This window comes from Myotis myotis, unplaced genomic scaffold (assembly GCF_014108235.1).
Source record: "Myotis myotis isolate mMyoMyo1 unplaced genomic scaffold, mMyoMyo1.p scaffold_m19_p_9, whole genome shotgun sequence".
In the NCBI taxonomy this organism is placed as follows: Eukaryota; Metazoa; Chordata; class Mammalia; order Chiroptera; family Vespertilionidae; genus Myotis; species Myotis myotis.
In genome coordinates, this window is record NW_023416401.1 from 87,747,354 (window position 1) to 87,769,121 (window position 21,768).

General features: G+C 56.3%; 2 protein-coding genes across 4 annotated transcripts in view; both read left to right on the forward strand.

The window, feature by feature from the left end:
- The first annotated feature begins 3,316 nt into the window (after positions 1 to 3,316).
- Positions 3,317 to 4,332, forward strand: LOC118663611 (receptor-binding cancer antigen expressed on SiSo cells). Its single transcript, XM_036323416.1, has one exon. It carries the CDS (start codon positions 3,355 to 3,357, stop codon positions 3,994 to 3,996), a length of 642 nt encoding a protein of 213 aa, XP_036179309.1. The 5' UTR covers positions 3,317 to 3,354; the 3' UTR covers positions 3,997 to 4,332.
- Positions 4,333 to 11,570: 7,238 nt separating this feature from the next.
- The window catches only part of RBM38 (RNA binding motif protein 38), a 29,243-nt gene continuing 19,045 nt past the window's right edge, over positions 11,571 to 21,768 (forward strand). The window contains exons 1-3 of one of the 3 annotated variants that reach the window (XM_036322522.1): positions 11,571 to 12,004; positions 12,693 to 12,816; positions 13,495 to 13,549. In XM_036322522.1, coding sequence (XP_036178415.1) covers positions 11,768 to 12,004; positions 12,693 to 12,816; positions 13,495 to 13,549 — 416 coding nt within the window. In that variant the 5' untranslated portion in view covers positions 11,571 to 11,767. The remainder of the gene's footprint in view (positions 12,005 to 12,692; positions 12,817 to 13,494; positions 13,550 to 21,768) is intronic. The other 2 variants (XM_036322521.1, XM_036322523.1) reach the window with 2 other exon arrangements.

The window sequence follows — 21,768 nt, forward strand, 5'->3', positions numbered from 1 at the left end:
GAGTGTGGAAATCTAGTGTCGTCATGTAAGCAATGTGTTTACCTACTCATCAAAAGCAATGACAATAAAATTTTCTACTGGGAGAGACTATCTGCACTCAGTTTAAGTTCTTTGGTACGTGGAGCACAAATGAATTCAGATCCATTAACTCTTCAGCTCTGCCTTACCCTGAAAAGTGATTTTTTGCGAGAGAAAAAGGCATGTGCACTAGAAAAGGAAACTTGAATTTTCAAGTTAATCTTTTGCATCTTATTTTCCCTTTTATGAATTAGCCCTGTGGCTTTATGGACGGGAGACAGAGGTAGAAAAGATGGCAGTGAGGGAGTCGAGCTTGGTTAGCTCAGGAGCCCCTTTCACAGGAGTGGGAGTAGATTTACAGCTTTCGCTTAGCTCCGTGCCCACATTCTCTACGAGCCAAAGTTGAACATGGCCGCAAAATAATGAGTCTAAGCCATGAGCTTTCGGAAGTGCTCTTTTCCAAGACTGGACCTTGCCACATTGCCAAGGGGGTAGTTTTTGTAACTGGTAAATTGGAAACATTTGCACAAGTCCAAGGTTGGACTTGGGCTGCCAGGAACCGGGAGTGAGTTTGCCGCTGTTGCCCACCAGGAGCGTAAAAGATTACCACTTATTTGCTGATGGTCAACCAGGAGGTTTTTGTTGAAATCATTAAACTTCTAAGATACTTGTTTTCATGTTTCCTCAAAAGCCCAGGGAGCCCTCCACCCGTTGTCTCTTGCTCTAAAAACAAAAAAACAGGGAGCCTTGAGGAACTCTCCGCCTTAAACCTCCCTGTCCCTGCAGACGCTAGTACGTATGTTACATTCAGTAGGTGCTCAGTAACTACTGGTAAATTTAATGGCATCTTCTATTCAAAAAGAAACAATCTTGACTCTAAGAAATGTCATCATTCTGCCATTTAAAATCTGTATACCCAGTTAAAAAGGGGGGTCTATAAAGCTCATGGTGAAGACACAGTGTTCCCCACGCTTACCCCATTTTACTGTAAGAATTTTTAACATATGGCCCTGGCCGGTGTGGCTCAGTGGATAGAGCGTCGGCCTGCAGACTGAAGGGCCTCAGGTTCGATTCCGGTCAGGGCACAGGCCCGGTTTGCAGGCTCGATCCCCAGTGGGGGGCGCGCAGGAGGCAGGATTCTCATTGATGTTTCCGTCTCCCTCTCGCTTCCTCTCTCAAGTCAATAAAAATAAAAACGAATTTTCAACATACAGAAGAGGAGAGAAGGTCTTTAGCGGACATTAGCCTAGCCCCTGGATTCTGCTTTCACTTGCCTTTTCCGTCTGGTTCTCCGGGCTTTTTCCCAGCCGTGGTAGTAGGCTTTCTCGGTTACTGAGTGGACGTGAACTGGTGGGATGGACGACGTACTGAGACGATGCTGAAACGCATCATTAGGGATGTAGGCGCTGTCCACAGGAAGGTGCCCGTCTGACTGTTCCTGGTAACTGCGTGGAAACGGTGTTCTGTGGGAGCATGCGTGTCTTGGAGTCTGCCCTCTGGGGTGCAGCAGGTGTCTGAGCCCACCTTCGTCGGGGGTGTGCTGAGTCCCGCCTGCCTGACCCCATCTGTCATGGCCTTGGACCCTGGACGAAAGGATGCCAGGGTGGGATTTGGTGGGGCGATGTGAGTGCCCGCTGACTGCAAAGAGTCCTTGCTGTCCCCTCCTGAGAAATGCGGATGGGCACCACATCTAAGAGGATTCCCCAAGAGGGATGCTGTGCTTTGGTGCAGCCAGCAGGTGGCGCCAATGACTTCAATACCGCTATTGGGGGACAGGTTCTGTATTCAATTTCAGGGACTTTATTAGAGGAAATGAATGTAGGCTCCCGGCTTGCTCTTGTTACTGAGTTTGTAAGATACTTGGAAAGTGAAATGGAGGGATTATTTATCCTGTGAGAAGAATATTCTTTAAAATAATACATTTTTATCTTTAGAAAAATTGATGGCCTTTGGGAAAGCTGAAAGCGACAACATTTCAGAGGCAAGAGTCCTGATTTTCCTACTTAAGAAGTTAATGTCCCCGTTGGTTTCCTTCTTGGACCTTGAGGCCTGGTTGCTGGTGGTGTAGGAGACACTGAACGCCCGCTCACCCTTTAGCACCGTTCCTGCCCCTGGTTTGGGAAAGATTATGAAACCCAAATCTCCCCAGATGGGGATTGATGGCAAATGGCTATTTTAAGCCGAGTTTTAATTTGAAGCTCTAGGCTTACGTGGGAATTGAGGTGTAAGTAAATGTAAAATGCACAGCAGATTTCAAAGACTTGGTATAAAAAGAGTGATATTTTGAATAAGAAAATGAATTCACCTGATCATACTTTTGTAACCATGGCTACTAGATGTGCAGCTGCACTGGCTGGCAGGACCTCTCCCTGGGACCTTGCTGCCCTAGGCCTGGCGTTTGAAGGTTCTGCACTCATCACATCAAATACTAACATGCACCCTCATCCCACCGTACAGGCACATTCTCTGCAGATTTTTTCATGTTTTACTTCTGAAATTATTTGGCAACTTCTACACTTGACAATGATTTATTAACAATCACCTTGAATACTGGGGAATTTCTCAAAAGTGTTATGTGACAAATTGTTTTCAAATGTATTGAATGTGTTCGAACACTAGTGAGATCTACATACTGCATTTGTAAACGTTTAATGAAACTGATCCGTTTGGGATTCTTATTTTTATACTTTGAAGCCAATTTCCTCTCACTCCCTCTCTCTTGGAGACCTTTAGACAAGCCCCCTATATAAGCCCCAGACCTTGGGTCCAGAGCTCCTGGTGGAAGTCTGTCCTGGCAGCGCTTAGAAAGGTAGTTCAACACAAGCCACCTATGTCCTGGAGAGGTGCAGGGGACAGCCAGAGGCTGCCAGCAACACCGCGTTGCAGGACTTCCTGCTATAAGTAAGGCTCCCGGTCGCACAGAGCTGGGCACAGGAGGCGGGAGAAGGTGGGAGAACCCTGTGACTGCAGTTTTGAGAGTTTTTATCATAATAGGTGGTGTTACCACAAGGCAAATACAACAGAGTAAATCATTCTATAGCCTATTGTATGTAAGTCTATTGTGAATTTCGCATCAGTGTATTGAGAAATACTTTTTAAGGTGAGGACTGTTTACAAAGCAAATAAAAACCTTGCACATTTGCTTAAAGTAAGTCAGCCCCTTAAAAAAATAACTGGCATGGCGGCAGCTCGGAGCCTCCGCCGGGCGGGCGGGAGGGGGAGGGGCAGGTGAATCTTTTCCCCTTGACATAGCTGAGGTGTCTGCCATGTCTTTTGACTTCCTAGAGATGTCATTTCTACCAAGGCCCCGAGGATTGGTTGGTTTTGGTTCCCATCATGGCTATCACACAGTTTCGGTTATTTAAAGTTTGTACCTGCTTAGCGACATTGTTCTCCTTCCTAAAGAGATTAATATGCAGATCTGGCAGAGGACGGAAATTAAGTGGAGACCAAATAACTTTGCCAACTACAGTTGATTATTCATCAGTTCCAAAACAGACAGATATTGAAGAGTGGACTTCCTGGGATGAAGATGCTCCCACAAGTATAAAGATTGAAGGAGGGAATGGGAATGTGGCAACACAACAAAATGCTTTGGAACAACTGGAACCTGACTATTTTAAGGACATGACACCAACTATAAGGAAAACTCAGAAAATCATTATTAAGAAGAGAGAACCATTAAATTTTGGCGTCCCAGATGGTAGCACAGGTTTCTCTAGTAGATTAGCAGCTACACAAGATATGCCATTTATTCATCAATCACCTGAATTAGGTGACTTGGATACCTGGCAGGAAAATACCAATGCATGGGAAGAAGAGGAAGATGCAGCCTGGCAAGCAGAAGAAGTTCTGAGGCAACAGAAGATAGCAGACAGAGAAAAGAGAGCAGCGGAACAGCAAAGAAAGAAAATGGAAAAGGAGGCACAGCGGCTAATGAAAAAGGAGCAAAACAAAATTGGTGTGAAACTTTCATAACAAATGTTCTTCAAATGTCATAGTGCCAGTGGGAGAAATATGAAATCCACAACCCAAGCAACATTTGTATGAATCTAAGAGTATTTCCCGAATACAAACACACTGTTTGATTTAATGCATTCATCAGGCCATTCAGGACACTAGGATTCTGTCAAAGTACCTTGAACTTGTAGTGACTGAGACTCAAAAGAACAAAAAAGACTTATGAGACAATATTTTCTTCAACATGTTCCATTATAAGACAGTTGTTTGCTGTAAGCAAATTATTACAAATGGAATATACCAGAACCTCTTCAAGCTGGTGTTTCTAGCTGAATAAATGGGTGTAAATAAAAAAAAAAAAAAAAAATAACTGGCATGCATTCTTGTAGGTTCTCCCCATGGGTGTGGAGCAGGGGAGGGGGCGGGGAGAGGAAGCGGACAAAGTACTAAGAAGAAACTGTCCATTGCCAGGCTTCCATGGGTCCAAATCCACGCTGCCCTTTGGGTCATCAGGGCCATGGCAGTGCCCGCACATCTCTCTCTTCTCTGCCACCAGCCACAGTGTGGGCCTCTTCCTATGTGTGAGTCTCAGTGGTCAGATGTGGCCCGATTGCCTGTCATACTGTGTCCATATCACTCCGACAAGATTCCACTGGGCTGCCTGGGGGCTGGGAGAGGCTGGCTTTTCCTTACTCTGACCTGGACTTCTGGCCACGACTGGCCACCTTTCCCCTGCAGGTCGAGCCCTGGCCGCTCCTGACCTCGGGCACCTCCTCATGCACCAAGTTTGCCATCATTTCCCTCCCTTTGTTTTCCTTCCTGCGGAGATCTTCCTGGCTCCTGGGTTGGCCTTTGAAGCAATGGAAGCTGGTATTTTCTGAGAAAAATGTCTTGATGACCAGCACTTCCCACTGTAAGATTCGCAGCTCCTGGTGCCAGAGGCCCAGGGTGTCCGTCAGGCTCTTTACCTGCTCGAATTTCATGCAGCGTGACCTTCCCAACACCTTGATCTTAGACTTCTGGCCTCCAGAACTGTGTGAGGAAGTAAATTCTGTTGTGGAAGCTGCCCAGTCTGGGGTCTTTTGTTACAGCAGCCCAAGCTAACACAGTATTCCCAAGTGTAATGTGCTGTCCCACCTCCTTCCCCACCTCAGGATAGATTATGCCCACGCTGTGTCTACAGGAGCCTTCAGAAACACTACCAGGCTCCCGGTGGTCTGACTCGCCGGCCAGGCTGCACCTGCTGGGGCAGGGTCTCAGCAGCGCGCACCAGGAAGACCGGCCAGCAGATGGTCGCCCTCCCTCCAACGCAGGGACAGGCGCTGGGTCAGACTTTTCGAAGCCCAGGTATTAGTCGCACATGTACTGGGCAAAGGGGCTTCCCAACACACCTGCCTCCCCGTGAAGTGGCCAAAACTGAACAGCCTGTAGCCTTCGGATCAGGACGTGCGTGTTTGTAATCCTATCAGCTCTGGCGGCTTTTCTCAGTGTGACGGAGCTGGGCCCTGCAGCCCTGGTTTGGGGAGGTAGGGAAGGAAGGGATTTGAGCCACTGAACCTCTGACAGCACGTGTGGGAGGGCTGGCGAGGCTGCCACCTCCCCACCTGCGCGGCTGCTGTGCAGGCTGAAGCGGATGCGCTCCAGTAAAAACATGAAAACTGCGGGGCTCTGCATTACCGAGCTCCGTGCCGCCAGCGCGCTCAGCACTTTCTGTGTACTGTCTAGTTTCATCTCCACAAAAGCCCTGTGAAGAAGTGACTGTCATTATGCCCATTTTATAGCTGAGGCAGCTGAGGCCCCGAGAGGTTGTCGCGAACACGTGTGGCAGGTGCAGGGCACAAACGCAGGGCTGTCTGGTCTTGGCCTGCCCTCCGCCCTCTCAGCCAGCCCAGCGCTGCCTGCACAGAAGGGACAGTGATGTTTACCTCCTCACGGAGCAGCGGGAGGGAACGCAGGAGGCAGGTCCCTGCAGAGCTGAAACGGCGGGCTGCCGTGGGAAAGCCTGCCGGCCCCACGCCTCTCGCGCTTCCTCTCTGCTATGTTGATGTTTCAGTGGAGGCTCCTCCGGCCTCTGGTTTGGTGAGGAGGGTGCAGGTGGGGATGATGGGACGCAGCCTGCAGCCGAGCTCTGAGACGAAGAGGCGGCCGCTCTGGCTTAAATCCACAGGAGCCCCGCATTGCTCACGTCTCCCGTAAGATAGGCGGGCTTTGCCCAATGTCAGTTTTCTGGAAGGTGTTATTCACTCAGCACCCATCTACTGAGCGCTTCCATGTGCCGGGCACCGGGAACACGCAGTGAACAAAGCCATCGGCAGCCCGTCCTCCCTGACCTGATGGTTAGTGGGGAGACAGACCATCCTGGAGATGCAGCCAGATGGTGCCTAGGAGATGCAGGTGCCTAGGAGATGCAGGTGGGGATGATGGAACCCGGCCTGGCCGCTGGCTGAGCCAAAGGCCCTGATGCAGGAGCAGGCAGGAGGGCTCCAGAGAAGGTGGGCACGAGTCCTCTTCCCAGTGGGGGATGGGGTAGAGAGCCCGGATGGAATTAAACGGGGGGTGGGGGGGGGGGGGGGGATGTTTTAAGTGGAAGGGTCCTTAGCTGGACCCCTTTCCAGGCTGAGCAGTGGTTCCCTCTGCCCAGGGCTCTGTCCTGCTCTTCTCCCACCAGCGTTAGCCTCCTGGGTCTAATGCAGCAAATGACCCTGATCTGGGTGGCTTGACATTAGGACTTGGTTCTGCCACAGTTCTGGAGACCAGAAGCCCAAACTCCAGGTGTCGGCCAGGCTGTGCTCCTTCTGACGGCACGAGGAGGAGAGGGCCTGTCCCAGGCCTTTCTCAGCTCCTGGTGTGGCAGCACCATGACCTGCCTTGGCTTGTAGCTGCATCACTCCAGCCTCCGCTCTGTTGTCACATGGCGTTCTCCCTGTGTGTCCTTTTCTTCATGTGGCCTTCTTATACAAACAACAGTCCTTGGATTAGGCCCATACTAATTCAATATTACTTCGTCTTAAATTGATTATATTACAAAAACTGTTTTCAAATGAAGTCACATCCATGGCTACCAGGGGTTAGGACTTGAACCTACTTTTTGGAGGACACTTTTCAACCCATGGCAAATGCTCTCTCTCTCTCTCACACACACACACACACACACACACACACACACACACATACCCGCCTCCAGGCACTGTCTCAGACAAAGGCCAACCTTCCAGAGCAGGGTCCTGAGTCCAGGCTCTCCCCATGGGGACAGGGACAAAGTCTGTGCAGTGGGACTCAGTGTCAGACATCCCGTGTGGGCAGCAGGCAGGGGACGGGCTGTTCCATCTGCTGCACCCAGAGCTGGGAGCCCAGCACACCGTCCGCAGGGGACGAAGGGCAGTATGTGTATAGGGCAGACGCAGTTTCTGGGTGCTGGCCCCCAGCGACTCCGCCTGTGCCCTTTCCCTCCAGCCCTCCCAAGCCCCCAATGCAGAAGGCACCTGGTCACCCCTGTGAGGAAGGGGCTGGGCTTTAGAGGGAGAGCCCAGCCCAAGGTCACAAATGACAGGACCAAGATCAACCTCCAGGCTGACCTCCCAAACCACCGGGCCTCCAGGGCTGGGGAGTAGGAGGAGGACTTCCATAACAAGGAGCCTCGTCGTTGGCATCAGTTTAGCACACGTTTCTCAATCTCAGCATTGTTGACGTTTGGGGCCAGATAGGTCTTTGTGGTGGGGCATCCTGTGTCCTGTAGGATATTTAGCAGCTTCCCTGGCCTCCACATCCTAGATCCAATACCATTCCTTCCCTATTGACAACCAAAAATATCTCCAGACGTTGCCAAATGTCCTGTGTTTAGTGGAATCAGGACTGGTGTCTGTGAGTCTCCTGGACTCTGCCTCATGTGGCAGAGGCTGCCCAGCTCCAGACATTCCACCCGCCTTCAGAGCAGCAGGAGCATGAGGGGCTAATGCCAGCTGCAACTGTTTCTTTTAGAAGAAATTGGACGCTTTCACAGAAGCCCAACGAATTTCCACTTGGGTCTCACATCACTTAACCTCTCTGAGGTCCCACCAGCCCAGCCCTCAAGTGGGGAGACAAGGCCTCCTTAAAGGCCGTGGGCAGGACAAACTGGCATCATGGATTGGCCAGTCTGTTACTACCCTTGGTGGCCTTGGGGAAGCCACTCTGAGCTTAAACTGGGCTAAGAGTACCACCGACGACAAAGGCTGTTTTGCGATTAAACCACCTAATCTCAGTAAGTAACCCAGACAAGGGCCTGGCCCAAATCGGGCACTCCAAGGCAACTGGCCTTCATTACTCCTAGTGGTGAGAATTAGCCACATACAAGCGCCCAGCACTCAAAAGTATTCGATAAATGTTGGTGGCTGTACCTCCCACCTCAGAGCCTTCATCCTTCCTGTTCCCTCTGCCGTTCCCTTTACTCTCATGGCTCTGGTTCTCACCGTTTCCCAGGGGTCTTTCAAGAAGCTAAGTACACCTGTCACTTCTCCCCTCTTCCTTGGTCCCTTCTCAGCAACTGCCTGGAAAACTTGCCTAAATGCAATATTCAACTTAGTCATTCTTTCTCCTCCTGAAATGTGAGCTCGCTGCGGGAAGCGGGGAGGCGCGTTTGTTTCCCACGTGCAGTACCCCTCGGGCCCAGAAGCCCGCCTGCCTGCCAGCTGGTGATGGCCCACTCATTACATTAAGTATGAATTGGGTAAATAAATGGCTCAGGTAGAAGTTGGTGACACTTGGGGCCGTGGGGCTACCGGACAGTCGGAGAGGTTGACGATGCCGACGCTTAAGGGATCAGGGGATGAATGAGTTAACGAGCCCGTACCTGGGCATCCGCTTCTTAAGACACTGCAGCCCCCACCTCCACCCCTACCCCGCGACTTCCGGGCGGGGCGGGAGGCGAGGTGCACGCAGGGAGCCCACCGCCCGGAGCCGGACCGACATCCCGCCGAGCCCCGTGCTTCCCGCTTTCTGACCCTGTGGCCCCGCACTGGCGGCCGCCCAGGGCCGGGACCTTGGCGGACACCTCCGGACCCCGGCGCCAGCACGTGCTCCACAGACGCCCGCGCGCCCGTAGCCGCGCGCCCCGCGGGAGCACCTCCCCGGCTGCAGGGGGGGCAGGGTGGGGCCGGCGCGGGCGGCGCTGGGATTTGTAGTTCCCGTGTCGCCGCCGCCCGCGCCCCACCCCCCGCCCGGGAGTGTGCCAAGGGCGCCGCGGCTCCTGCCCCAGCCCTTCCTGGCCAAGGCTTCAGAACCTGTCTGGCACAAAAGGGGAAACTGAGGCCCAGCGAAAGAACCCAGCTTGCAAAAGATCACGTGATCGAGCAGTGGCCGTCCTCCCTGGCGCAACAAGTGTAGGTCACACTTTATTTTATTTGTTAAAAGTTCTTAGTGTATTAATCCTCTCGTGAAAAATCTGCACAGTCGCCACAGATGAAGTCACTGGAGAATCTTTACTCTTTTTTCTTTGCCTGCTCCATCACTGGCTTCGCAGACCCCTGACTTTCTTCATTCTGTTCTTGCGTTCCTTCCTCTGTTTCTTGAGTCTTCTTTTCATACAGGCCATGTCTTGTGAGTCCATGTGTGGGTTCATGCTTCTGTTCCTAATCCAAGGAATCACAAAGCCAGTTTGTCTTGCCACCACCAAAATGGGTTCTGAACCCAAATGCAGAGATGACTTCGGTGTGGTCTTACACTGCGTTTAGGCTAGTTTCCCCTGAATTTCTGTCTTAGGTACTGGACTGCTGCCTTCCCAGGGCGAAGGACGCCAATGGCCATTTGTTTTCCCTGAAGTCCTTTGTTCACGAACTTCCTGGACTCGATCGTTACTGTGTCGTTCACGGATGGTGGCTGATTTTCCAGCAGCCAGGGAGGAAAAGTGCCAGTCACACTGTAATCAAAGTTTTCAAAAAGGGCGGTCGGAGGGGCCCTTTCCCGGTTGAGAGCTCTCCTCGCCTCCTTTGCTCCGTTGTGCGTTCACTCATGTATTTCCCGAGGGCCCTCTGCTTGCCAGGTGATGTGGCAAAGGCCTGGAGGCACTGTTGTGCCCAGCGAGTCGGAGGGACAGTGAGTGACAAGAGAAAGGGGAAATGAGTTGACACAGAAAAGTGTGTTCCCTGTAGGCTCTTTGAAGACAGAGTTCCATACCCAGCGGAAGGCGGTTAGGGCCAGGGGCTTGGGAAGGAGGGATCAGACTTCAGTGGCTGCCAGTGGATCTTGGGGTGAGGGAGTCCAAGGGCTTGAGACAGGTTTGAGTGGACCTGGGTTCAAACACAGCCTCAATAAACATTTCGCCTGCATCCCTTCCTCTTCAGCCTGCCTGGTGTCACTAGTGTCCCCACAGACCCCAGCCTGTGTCCCATTGTCCAGAGAGAAGTCCATAGGTTTGGGGCCAGAAGTGACCCCACTTAGAGTTCCAGTTCCCAACAGTACAGGGGTCACAATGGTGCCCGGACATGCAGAAGGTCTGAGGCCCCCAGAGCTGGCCTGGCATCATGGTGTGACCTACTGGTGGGGGAAGTTGGTGCCAGGGCCAGCTTTGAGGGCAGTGACCTGCACAGCCCCACGGCTGGATGCTCAGAAAGGCCCCACACTTGGTTAAGTGCTTTCCCATCAAATGTGAATTTCCTAATAACTTTGAACTCTGCAAATTCTGTAGCCAACCTGCCTGATGGGCCTGTTTCTGTGGGAGACAGGAACAAAGGCAAAGTGGACAGCCTCTGCTTGTTCTCCAAGGGTGGCCCACACACAAGGAGGGATCTCTGACAGCAGCAGAGGTTGGGGACAGACTTTTTTTTTTCAAATATATTTTATTGATTTTTTACAGAGAGGAAGGGAGAGAGATAGATAGTTAGAAACATCGATCAGCTGCCTCCTACACATCTCCTACTGGGGATGTGCCCGCAACCCAGGTACATGCCCTTGACCGGAATCGAACCTGGGACCTTTCAGTCCGCAGGCCGACGCTCTATCCACTGAGCCAAACCGGTTTGGCTGGGGACAGACTTCTGACGAGCCCAAAACTACCTCCCCTGACCCATCACCTTCTTTGGAGGGGGGCCTCCGGGACCACTCGAGTCCCTCCTGCAGCAGCAACCTGATTTATTTCTTTCCAGATTATATATTGTATATTTTTACTTGTTGGATTGTCTTAGTCATAGATGCTCCGTGGGGCTAGAGTGTGTTTTGTGCATCCCTGCAGCCCCCATGACCTGATTAATATTTGTCGAATGAATTATATCTATAGATTTTTTTAAAATTCATTTCACCTTTAGCATATGCCGCTGTACTCTAGTAGCAATGGGATAAATATTGACTCATTAACCATGGTCTAATAATTGCCCATATCTAATTCATTAGATTCTGCGTTCCACGAGGTCAGAGGCCTGGAACCACGCGGGCACCTAGTAGGACCTCGGGAAACGTCCGGATGCGCGGGCTCCCGCGGCGTCAGACCCCACCCCAATGCTTCCCCCTGCGCTCCGGGCGCGGCGGGGCGGGGCCCGGACTACGCTTCCCGGCGGACCCCGCGCGCCAGGGGCCGGACGGGGGCGGGCCCGAGGCTGCCTGGGGGCGGAGCCGGCTACAAAGCCCGGGGGCAGGCGCCGGGGCGCAGAGTGCCCGCAGCGCCGGCTGGAGCGCAGCGCAGCTTAGCGCGGCGTGCACGGCGGGAGCGGCCCTCGAGTCGACCGGCCCGGAGGCGCCCCTGCTGCCCAGCTCTCCCCGCGCCGTCGCCCATGAGCGCACCCCCGCGCGGCCGGGGTCCGTAGGCCGCAGGGCGCCCCCCATGCTGCTGCAGCCCGCGCCGTGCGCCCCGAGCGCGGGCTTCCCGCGGCCCCCGGCCGCCCCCGGCGCCATGCACGGCTCGCAGAAGGACACCACGTTCACCAAGATCTTCGTGGGCGGCCTGCCCTACCACACCACCGACGCCTCGCTCAGGAAGTACTTCGAGGGCTTCGGGGACATCGAGGAGGCCGTGGTCATCACCGACCGTCAGACGGGCAAGTCCCGCGGCTACGGCTTCGTAAGTGGCCCCCGCGGCCGGGCGCGCACCCCAACCTGCACTTATCTTGGCCCGGGGCGCTGAGTCCACCGGCGGGCGCACGCCCGGCCGCCCCGCGGCCGCTCGGGGCGCCTTCAGCCGGCGCCGGCACCTGCTGCCCCCTCTCGGACTCCGGGGGCGGCGGTTCACGCTCCAGCCGGTTCCGCCCCCGCTACCCGCGGCTGGGTCTACCTGCCCCCACCCCACGCCCGGCTTAAAAGGGGACCCGCTGTGTTCAGTTAGAACTTCGGAGTTTGTGGCGAGGTTTGGGGGTCAGACGACTGTTCTCGGGACTTTCTGGAGCAGCTAGCCAGGGAAAAGCGGAGCCTCCCCCCGGGCGCTTTGAGCCCTTTGGCGCCCCTCCCCCCATAGTTTCCAACCGTCCCCTGGGCCGCCACCAGTGAGCATCAATTTAAGTGAACAGTTCGTCCTCCTAACGACGTGTCCCCAGACCCCTGCCATGGGAAATGGATAGGCCCCTGCCTCTCTCTGGGGGCTGTTTCTGTCCTTGGAGCCCAAGCTGCCCCTCGCACTTGAACTTGGAGGGAGGAGCTGGAATCCAGGGGGCAGCTTTGTGGGAGGGCCCCAGGTGTGGGGTCACGGGGGTGGGGGGTGGAGCCCGCTGCCCTGCACCCTACAAGGGAAGCCTCTGACGCCTCTGCTTCTCCAGGTGACTATGGCCGACCGGGCGGCAGCGGAGAGGGCTTGCAAAGACCCTAACCCCAACATCGACGGCCGCAAGGCCAACGTGAACCTGGCCTATCTGGGCGCCAAGCCGAGGAGCCTCCATTCTGGTGAGAGGCTGTTTCCCTTCCCAGGCTTTTGTCAGCTGCTATATTCAGCATTGGTATCTGCCTAGTGACACCCCCCCTGCCCTGCCCTGCCCGCCCCAGGAGTGGCAGACGGCTATCATGTGCTTGCAGAGCCATCACAGGACAGTCATCCCCTAGCTTGGGAGCTGGACCCCTGCATCTAGCTGGTCTAGCTGCATGTGCCTGTAGGACAGGGTGAGGAGGGTGCGTCACCCCGTTGTTAGGTGTCCTCTCAGGAGACAGGAAGTTGGTCTCTGGGACCTGAGGTCAGAAGGACCAAAGCCTAGAGGCTGCTACCCCCCAGGTCCCTTGACCTGTTCGGCTGGGAGCTTTGGTGTTCACGTGGGGGTAGCCTGGGAGGGGCAAGGAAGTGGATTATCCTTTTTGGTTGGACTTGTATGCCTGGGTTGTTCTGCATCCCCGGTAAGGCCTAGTCCAGGGGTGGGCAAACTTTTTGACTCGAGGGCCACAATGGGTTCTTAAACTGGACCGGAGGGCTGGAACAAAAGCATGGATGGAGTGTTTGTGTGAACTAATATAAAGTCAAAGTAAACATCATTACATAAAAGGGTACGGTCTTTTTTTTCAATAGTTTTATTCATTTCAAACGGGCCATAGTTTGCCCACGGCTGGCCTAGCCCCTAACTGGTCTCGTTGTAGGTTTTGCCATCGGTGTACAGCAGCTGCACCCCACCTTGATCCAGCGGACCTATGGGTGAGTGGACTGGCTGGCTGGAGACGGGGGTGGGGGGTTTCTTGGGCCTCCCAGTGTGGGTGCCCATTTCATCCTAGGACTGCCAACCCCACTGCCTTGGTTGTGCCATCAGCAGCCCCCTTTCTGTGTCTAGAGAACCATTGGTCATCTCCAACTTTTCAGAAACATGATTGTGTTTTTGGGGTGGGAGAGGGTGGGGACAAGCTGGGAGAACTGAGAGAAGACAGGTTTCAGTTCTTCACCCCTGGCAGAGGCCACACCTCAGAGAGTGGGGAGCATGGGCTGGAGCCTGCAGCCTGGGTTCAGATCCCAGCTTCCCCCTTACGAGCGTGTGGCCTCCAGCAGCTGACAGAGGCGCCTCTGCCTGTTTCCTCACCGCGATGGGGACAGGAGCAGCACCTCTGATTGCTGTGAGTGCCGGCGTGAGGACCGTGTGGCTTGGGGCGGTGAGTCTCTGGAAGTATTGCTAATGTTCTTAGGAACTGGCGAGCTGGGCTCTTCTCGGGGAGCCCCTCTGACCTCCAGTGCCCAACAGATGGTGGCAGCAGGTCACTGCCAGCCGGGGTCCGACGTTTGTGAAGCTGGAGCAGGTGAGCCAGGATCAGGCCAGATGTCCCTGGCCCCAGTGGGCTGGCCGGTGGGCCTTTTGTCTGACATGCTTTGGAGCAGCGTGTCCCACCCTCCTCTGTCCAAAAAAGGCCCCCCCCCCCTTGCTTTTTTTCTTAGAACATATAAGGCCTGGCAGCTGCTTGGGGAAGGACATGCACACTTCAGGGGCACAAAGGAGCTTGCTATGCCGTCTGACTTTCCAGCCCCGTGATTGATGTCGGCTGTGCGCCCCGTGCAGGGAGCTTGTTGTTGGGGTTGGGAGGTTGTTTCTATGTGGGAGGCGGGAGGACAGTTGCAAAACAGGCAGCTCCTTTTAGAACATTAGCACTTCTTAGGCTGTTAGAGACCAGTTGTGCGCATTCGTGTGTGCCCCTGCCCTGGAGAGAGGCACAGTGTGAGGAGCATCCAGGCGCACTGGGGCAGGCCGTGTGGACCAAGGACCAGAGCAGGGATAAAACCAGGCCCAGTGGACTGTGCAGGTCAGCCAGATGACGGAGGAACTGCTCCACGCCCAGACTCGGGGTGCCTGCATGTGGTTTTGGTGTGGATTGCACATGTGTGTGAGCTCAGCTCCAGTCTGCCCTCCTGGGGGGGAGCCTGGAGGGTGGCTGAGAACAGGTGGTTCTGGGTTTCCTGCGTAAAGGTCTGCAGCTGTCTTGGAAGGGTTTTGGAGACACCTCAGTCTTCCTGCCATCACCCCAGGTTCTTCCTCTCTGGGGTTCAGGCCACACGAGGAGGGCGTTCCTCATTTTCATAGCCCTGGCTGTGTTCCCAGGATCCACACCAGGTGCCCCGGGGCAGGGCCAGCTGCACAAAGATCAGGGCGTGAGCCTCAGGCACATGCAGCTCTTTCCTGCTTAAAATGCAACAATGCCTTCCCCACCCAAGTCTGATCCATCGCAGCTGTCTCTGGGACTCTAGTAACTGTCGGTGCCTGGTCTCTGGATCCTGCAGACCCACGTTCAAATCCTGATTCTGTCACTTACCAGCTGGATCCATCTTGGCAAGTGATGTCCTCTTCCTGAGCCTCCAGCTTCCTCTGACACGGTGCCGGCACGTGGGGCTGGGTGCTCCCTGCCACATCTCTCCTGTCCTCACGCCTGCCCTCTGAAATGGGGATTGATACATCCTCTCTTCACAGATGGGGAAACTGGGGCAAAGAAAGGTTGAGGAAAAGGTTAACAACCGGTCTAGGGTGGCTGGAGTGGCAGGATTCAAACCCAGGCCAGCTCTAGAATCCACACTCTCAACCCCTGTTCTCGGGTGGGGGTGGGGGATGAGAGGGATGCCTGACCTTGCCCCTTGGTGTCCCCAGAGTGTCACCCCTGTGAAGGTAGTTGGGGTCGGTCACAGATCTTGCCGCCATGCGTTCCCCACCTCAGGTGACAATGTTTTGTAACTGAATCTGCTGGCTGGCCATTTAATACCTGTGACGACGGGGAAGAGGCCTCCAGCTATTTGTTGGTTGCCAGGGGGTGGACACCCAAACAGGAACAAGGGATTAGAAGGACTGTCCATCGGTGGGTGGACTGAAGTCTCTCAGAATCTCGCTGCCTCCCCCCGACCAGGCCTTGGTGAGGTCCAGGCCTGGGTGAGGCCCTTGGGTGCGTTGCCCAGGAGAGGAGGCCGGCTGGGCTGCGGGGTCAGCTGCTTCTCCCAGTGCCCGCCTGCCCAGCCGGGAGTTGGGCTGTCAGCGTCCCTTTTGTCTTTGCAAACAATCGGGCTTGGGAGTGTGGCCGGGCCTGACTCAGCGGTCAGTTTTGTCAGCTCCGGGCTGGCAGCGAGGCCAGGCCTGTTGTTGGCTGAGGGCACTGTGGGAGCCGGAGCCCGGGCAGCTCAGTTTGTAAACCAGTTAACCCCTCCCCTGCCTGGCTGGACTTCCTGGTCCCCATAGGCCCGGACACTCGAAGGATCCCTCGGCCCCGCTTTTGGGCAAGGCTTCTGGAATTCCTCCCCTGGCGGGGCCATACATGTCAGTGTGGGAAGAGTCACCAAAGAAGTAGGTTGTTGGGATCTTTCAGGACCTGACTCGCCGACTGCATTTCCTTCATGTACCCACATACGGGGCCGAGGCCAGGTGACGAGTGGCTTGATCAAGGCCGGAGCGCGTCCCTTTGCTGGCTGGTGGGACAGTCAGCCAGCTGCAGGCAGGAGTGAGGGTCAGAGCAGTTTGGAGAGCCTTGGGTCTGGCCTGGAAGGGCCCTCCTGGTGTCGAATGGTGTTTGTTCACACTTGGGCCTAAGGACTGCCAGGATCTGAGGCTGGTCCTGGGCCTGCCTGCACTTGGAACGCCCCCGGGTTATTTTTGAAGGGCCAGCTGCTTCCCTGGGCACAGCCTACCCGCCCCATTCTTAAGAGGGCCATGCTGTGGACCCCACACCCGTTTTCCGTGAGCCCTGCTCTGTGCCAGGCGTGGGGCCAGGCCCTGGGGGCCCAGATGACAAGAGGGAGTCTTGGGGCAGCTGGGTGTCAGGTGTGCTGGGTGCTGGAGCGAGGACCCTGGGGTCTGCCTGGGTTCGAGGCCAGGCCAGCCCCTTCTCTCTGGGTTCTTCTCCCTGTTTGGCTGGTAGGAATGCCTCCCAGCTGAGTGAGTGCCTGTGTGCTGAGCGGTCAATGGGGGCCTGGCCCATGGGAAGGCCTGGGATTTGTCAGTGACGAGTCGCACGGCAGCCCTTGACAGGGTGTCACTCCAGCCTCCAGTGCAGGCACCAGAGGAGAAACTTGCCTAAGCTCTCACAGTGTGGGTGTGGGGGCCCTAAGTTAGGGGCTCCGACACCCTGGTTCCTTCCATGAGGCCCAGCCCCTCCCTCTGGCCAGCCTTAGGGACACTCCCTGGGACTGACAACCCCATGGGACCTTCTCCCAGGCATTGCACAGACCTCCTGGCCTGTAGTGTCCGGGGCCCTGCATCTCTGTGTGGAGGTCCCCGTTGCCCACGTGGAGACCTGCAGCCGCGAATGTGCATGTGCAGGGTCTGCATGGAGCGCCCCACCACCAGGACAGGAGAGGGGCCGGGGGTGACGGAGATGTGGAGCACTCGGGCCTGGGCCGCACGCACAGGGCTGTTCCCAGAATCGTTCATTCATTGAGTGCTTGTTGAACGCCTCTTGTATACCAGGCCCTGTGCCCGGACACTTAGAATAAGAAAGACCCAGGCCCCGTCGCAGGGGCTCACTCCAATGGGGTAGCCAGACTCACAAAGCCAGCAGGGCATGCGAGGGCCCGAGAGCTCCTGGGGGTGCAGCTGCGCAGGGCGTTCCTCGTGGGCGTGGCACAGCCCTGCATGGGCTGTGTGACAGTGTGGGACTTACACACCAGGACACGTCAAAAACTGGTGAAACCCCACCAGGCCTGGAGCCTGGTTAATAGTCGTGTGTGTTGGTTCCTGGCTTAGGTAACGCGCTGGGTTATAAGACCTCACATCCGGGGACCTCTCTGTACTATTTTTGCAACTTCTTGGGAGTCTTTCACTATTTCATAATATGAAGTAAAAGCTGGGGGAGGGGAGGGGCCGTGCATTGGGGAGTCAGTGCCTTGAGGGCACAGAAGGAAGTGAGGTCAGAGCCAGGAGCTGAGGGCGCTGGGAGGAGGTCCGTGCCCTCTCCCCGCTGTGGGGCATCACGTGGCTTGTTTTTACTTTCAGGGTGTCTGGGTGACTGGCACTTCCTGTTTGTCACTCACTGGAGTGAACGGGGGCGGCGGGTGGCCCGTGCACACCTGCTGTTTGTCCCTGTCTGCCGTAGCAGAAAGCAGCTCCACCAGCCTCCCGTGGTTCTGGGGTTCCTCTGGGAGGAGGAGCCCCTCGCCCGCCCCACTGGTCCGGCAGGAGAGCCCCTTCTCTGGCTGGAGAGCCTCGTCCACAAGCCTCAGCCCAGGGGGAGGCCAGGCCACAGACAGGCTGATGCAGGGTCTACATGCCCGCAAAGGGGGAGTGGGCCTGGGTGGGCCAGCCCCTTCATGCCACAGCTGGGTGACGAGTCTGGAGGCCTCTCTTGACTTCCTTGTCCTCGTGACTGTCCTGTTGAGCCTCAGTTTCCCCGTCTGCCAAGTAGACATGACAGGTGCTCTGCAGCGTGCTGGGGCGTCCGGTCATCCTCCCGACCCCTCCCGTGTGGTGCAGGAAGGAAGCCGGGCGCTCAGTCAGCCAGTTCATTCAGCAGGTACCCGCTGGCTCTGTGCCAGGCTGGGGACGCCGTACGCGTGAGACGGTTGGTTCCCTGCTGTGGTTACAGAGCATTCTGCCGCAGAGTGGTCCTGGGGATGGGGACAGACGGAAAAGGGAATAATCGTGCCCCTTCTGGCAACAGGCGCTGTGGGGAGAAAGGGGCCCCAGGCAGGGGAGGAAGTGGGAGATGGGTGTGCAGGGCCCAGCAGGGTGGCCACGGGGCCCGGGGGAGCTTTTGGGATTTACTCTGAGTGCCAAGGTGGCCCTGAGCGATGAGGCCGGGTCACTTGGTCTGTACAGTGCCCCTCTGGCGGCTGGGTGGGCCGGGCGCCAGGCTAGAGTGGAGGGGGTCCAAGTAGCACATCAGGCTCGCGGCCATGGCGGCTGCTCCGAACAGCGCAGGGGTGAGAAGGGTGGGATTCTGAATACATTTTAAGGGATATGTCAGAGAAAGAGGAATCCGAGAAGATCCCAGAGCTTTGGGCCTGAGCAGATGGGCAGAAGGTCGGGTTGGTCTTGGCGGTGAGGGGAGGCTGGTGTGGGGTGCCCTTTTGGGTGAAGAGCAGGTTCTGGTGGAGATGCTGTGCCAGGGCCTGGCGGGGTCCCAGGAAGGGCATCTCGGCCTGCCACCACTCGCACTTGCCTATTGTCTGATGGCCCCAGAGAGCCTGGGGTGCCTGGAGGCCTGGCAGGGCCTGAGGTCACGTCTCCAGAGAGCAGAAAAAAGTGAAACCAGCCCATTTGCCTTTTTTATTTTTACTTTTGGAGGTAGCTTTGCATTCAGAAAACCGGTCCTCCGGACTGTGGCCGAGTACTTTTCACTGCGAGTTTTGCTTTGAGTGTTGGGAGACTGTGGTTGTCTGGCCTGTGGTTGTGGAGGTGAGAAGTCCTTGTATTTGCCGTCACTTTGTAGTCTCCTGCAGGGTCTCGCCTCGCTGTGGTGCTAGGGAATTCTGGGGCGGGCCGGCCTGGGAAGTGCAGATGTTGGCAGCACCCCTAGCTTCCACCCACTGGATACCAGCGGCACACCAACGCGACAGCCAGAATGTCCCAGATGTGGCCATGTCCCCTGGGGGCAGGCACTGTGCTGAGAACCGCTGTCCCAGGGGAGGGTCTTGGTGCTCACAGCGAGCTCTAGGCCATCCTCCTCAGGACCCATTCCACAGACAGGAAGAGCCCCGACTGTCCCCGTGCACAGCTGCGGGGCGGTGGGGGGCCTGCCTGGCAGGCTCTGCCGCCTCCTTGCCCCTCCCCTCGGCTCGTCTTGTGTTGTGTCCTGGGCCTCCGTGCAGCCGGACAGAACCACCAGGAACGGCCGTGTCTTGGACAGGTGCTCGTGGTGCCCAGGCCGCTCCCATCTGGGTGGGCCCCGGAGTGGGTCTGGGTCCGCACCCCCAGCCCACCGCCAGTGCTTGTGGGCATAGGTACCAGGCGGCGGGCGGACGGGGGCAGACTCTGCTTTGCTGTGCCCTGGCTGTGGGACTGCACAGTCACTCAGGCCTCTCTATGAGCCTCAGTTTGTCTCTCTTGGAAATGGGATAACAACAGCACCTTTTCCATGGCTGTGAAAAGCTTTGTAAGTTACCTTGGGGTTTCACATACTGAGTGGTGGGGCAGAGCACCTGAGGGAAGCAGGTAAATACATGCAGACAGTATCCCCAAGGGACAGGAAACGGGGTCCCTTTCCTCCCCAACTTGAACATTGTTCACCCTGATGGTGTCTGAGTGCCGCCAGCAGGGCAGCTCCGGTCGACGGGGCAGAGCTCTGGTCCTGACACTGGTGGGGGGAGGGGGGGTTGAAACCTGGTAAATGTGACAGCTGCCTGAGCCGGCCGTACCTTGAGACAGGTGTGGCCATGAACCTGTCATTGTAAAGCCCCAGGTACTTCTGCTGTGGACAGTGTGAGGCCCTGGTCTAGGCAGTGGTTCCTGAGTGCGGTGTGTGGTAGAGTCTTTGGGGGCTGTCAGTTGCAGGGTCCTGGACCCACCCATCCACCTTCAGGCTGTGAGGATCCACATGTTTAGCCAGAACGTGGGGTGTTGGGGTAGGGCCATCGCTGCCTGTGCCTGGAGAAGTTCTGGGCTCAAAACTTCCATAACCTCAAGTTAAGGAGTGTCCTGAGGTCCTGGAAGGTGGGTGTGGATTCCTGTGGTGGGTGGCACCACGCTGATGATGGCCAGGACGGCGGCCTGGCGGGCACTGCCCCACGGCATGCTCTAGCCTGTGTCTGTTTGCTCCTTCCCAGGAGGCCTGAGGGCCGCAGAGCCCCTCACCTGTCTGGAGAGGTGAGTGCCTGAGGGCTTTGGAGCTCACCCCTCCAGCTGCTCACTGGGACGCGGTGAGGGAGGGGCCGTGGAGCTCCAGCGCTGTGCAGTCGCCCTCCAAGAAGCCTCCCCCGAGTCTCAGGACTGGCTCACGGGTTGGTGTGACTCTGCCCCTCCTGGAAGCCAGGCCCCAAGAGGCCAGGGGTTGTACGGTCTGCTCAGCGCCACGTCCTGGCCCAGAGCACAGCCTTGGCAGGTGAGAGCCGAGGTGGGATTCGAACCCAGCCTGGCTCTATTCAAGGTTCTCGTTCCCATGGGGTGGGCAGCAGAGGCTTCTGAAAGGACTGGGGGGAAGCTGGCATCGTGGCCCAGAACCAGGGATCTGGGCGCACCTGGGGCATGGAGCCAGGTGTGCCTCAGACTCTCATCCCTCAGGTGTTTGCTGCTGGTCCGGGGGCCCCCAGCGCTGTCATTCGCGTCAGCTCTGCCCACGCCGCGTCCAGCAGCACTGACCCCCGGTGCTGGCTCCTGCTCAGGGTGCCCCTATCTATGTGCTCTAGGCGGTGATGTCCACCTGACCGCGAATCTCATTTGAAGGTGTTAAGCCCCTTTACAAAGGTGGGCAGCCATCACCGCCGTGTGTAATCCAGAATCCCCCTCACCCCCAGGAGACCCTGAGCAACCCCTGCACCCCTCCCCTGCACCTCCCGCAGCCCCGCAGCCCAGGCTCCCTCCCTCTCTGGATTCGCCTGTTGTAGGTGTTTCCTGTTGATAGAATCGCAGTGTGTGGCCTTTTGTTTGGCTGGTTTCACCCAGCAGTGTCCTCAGGGTTCATCCAACATTGTAGCAGCGTCAGCACTGCGTTCCTTTTTGTGGCCGAATAATATTCCGTGGCCTGAGCCACCACAGCCTGCTTACCCTCCTCCCACTCCAGTGCACAGACACTTGGGATGTTTCTGCCTCCGGGCTGTCATGACTCGTGCGCTTTATTCCTGATGGCACGCGTGAATCCATTCGCCTTCTAAGGATGTTCAAACCCACGTGTGATCCTGAAGCCCTTTCCAGCGCATCAAAACGTAATACCGTGTAAAGCTGCTGTCGGCCAGCTCGTGCACCCATGAAAATGGTCGCTTCGTGCGGTTCAGCCTCACCTGTCCTTAGCATGTGTATAAACACACGT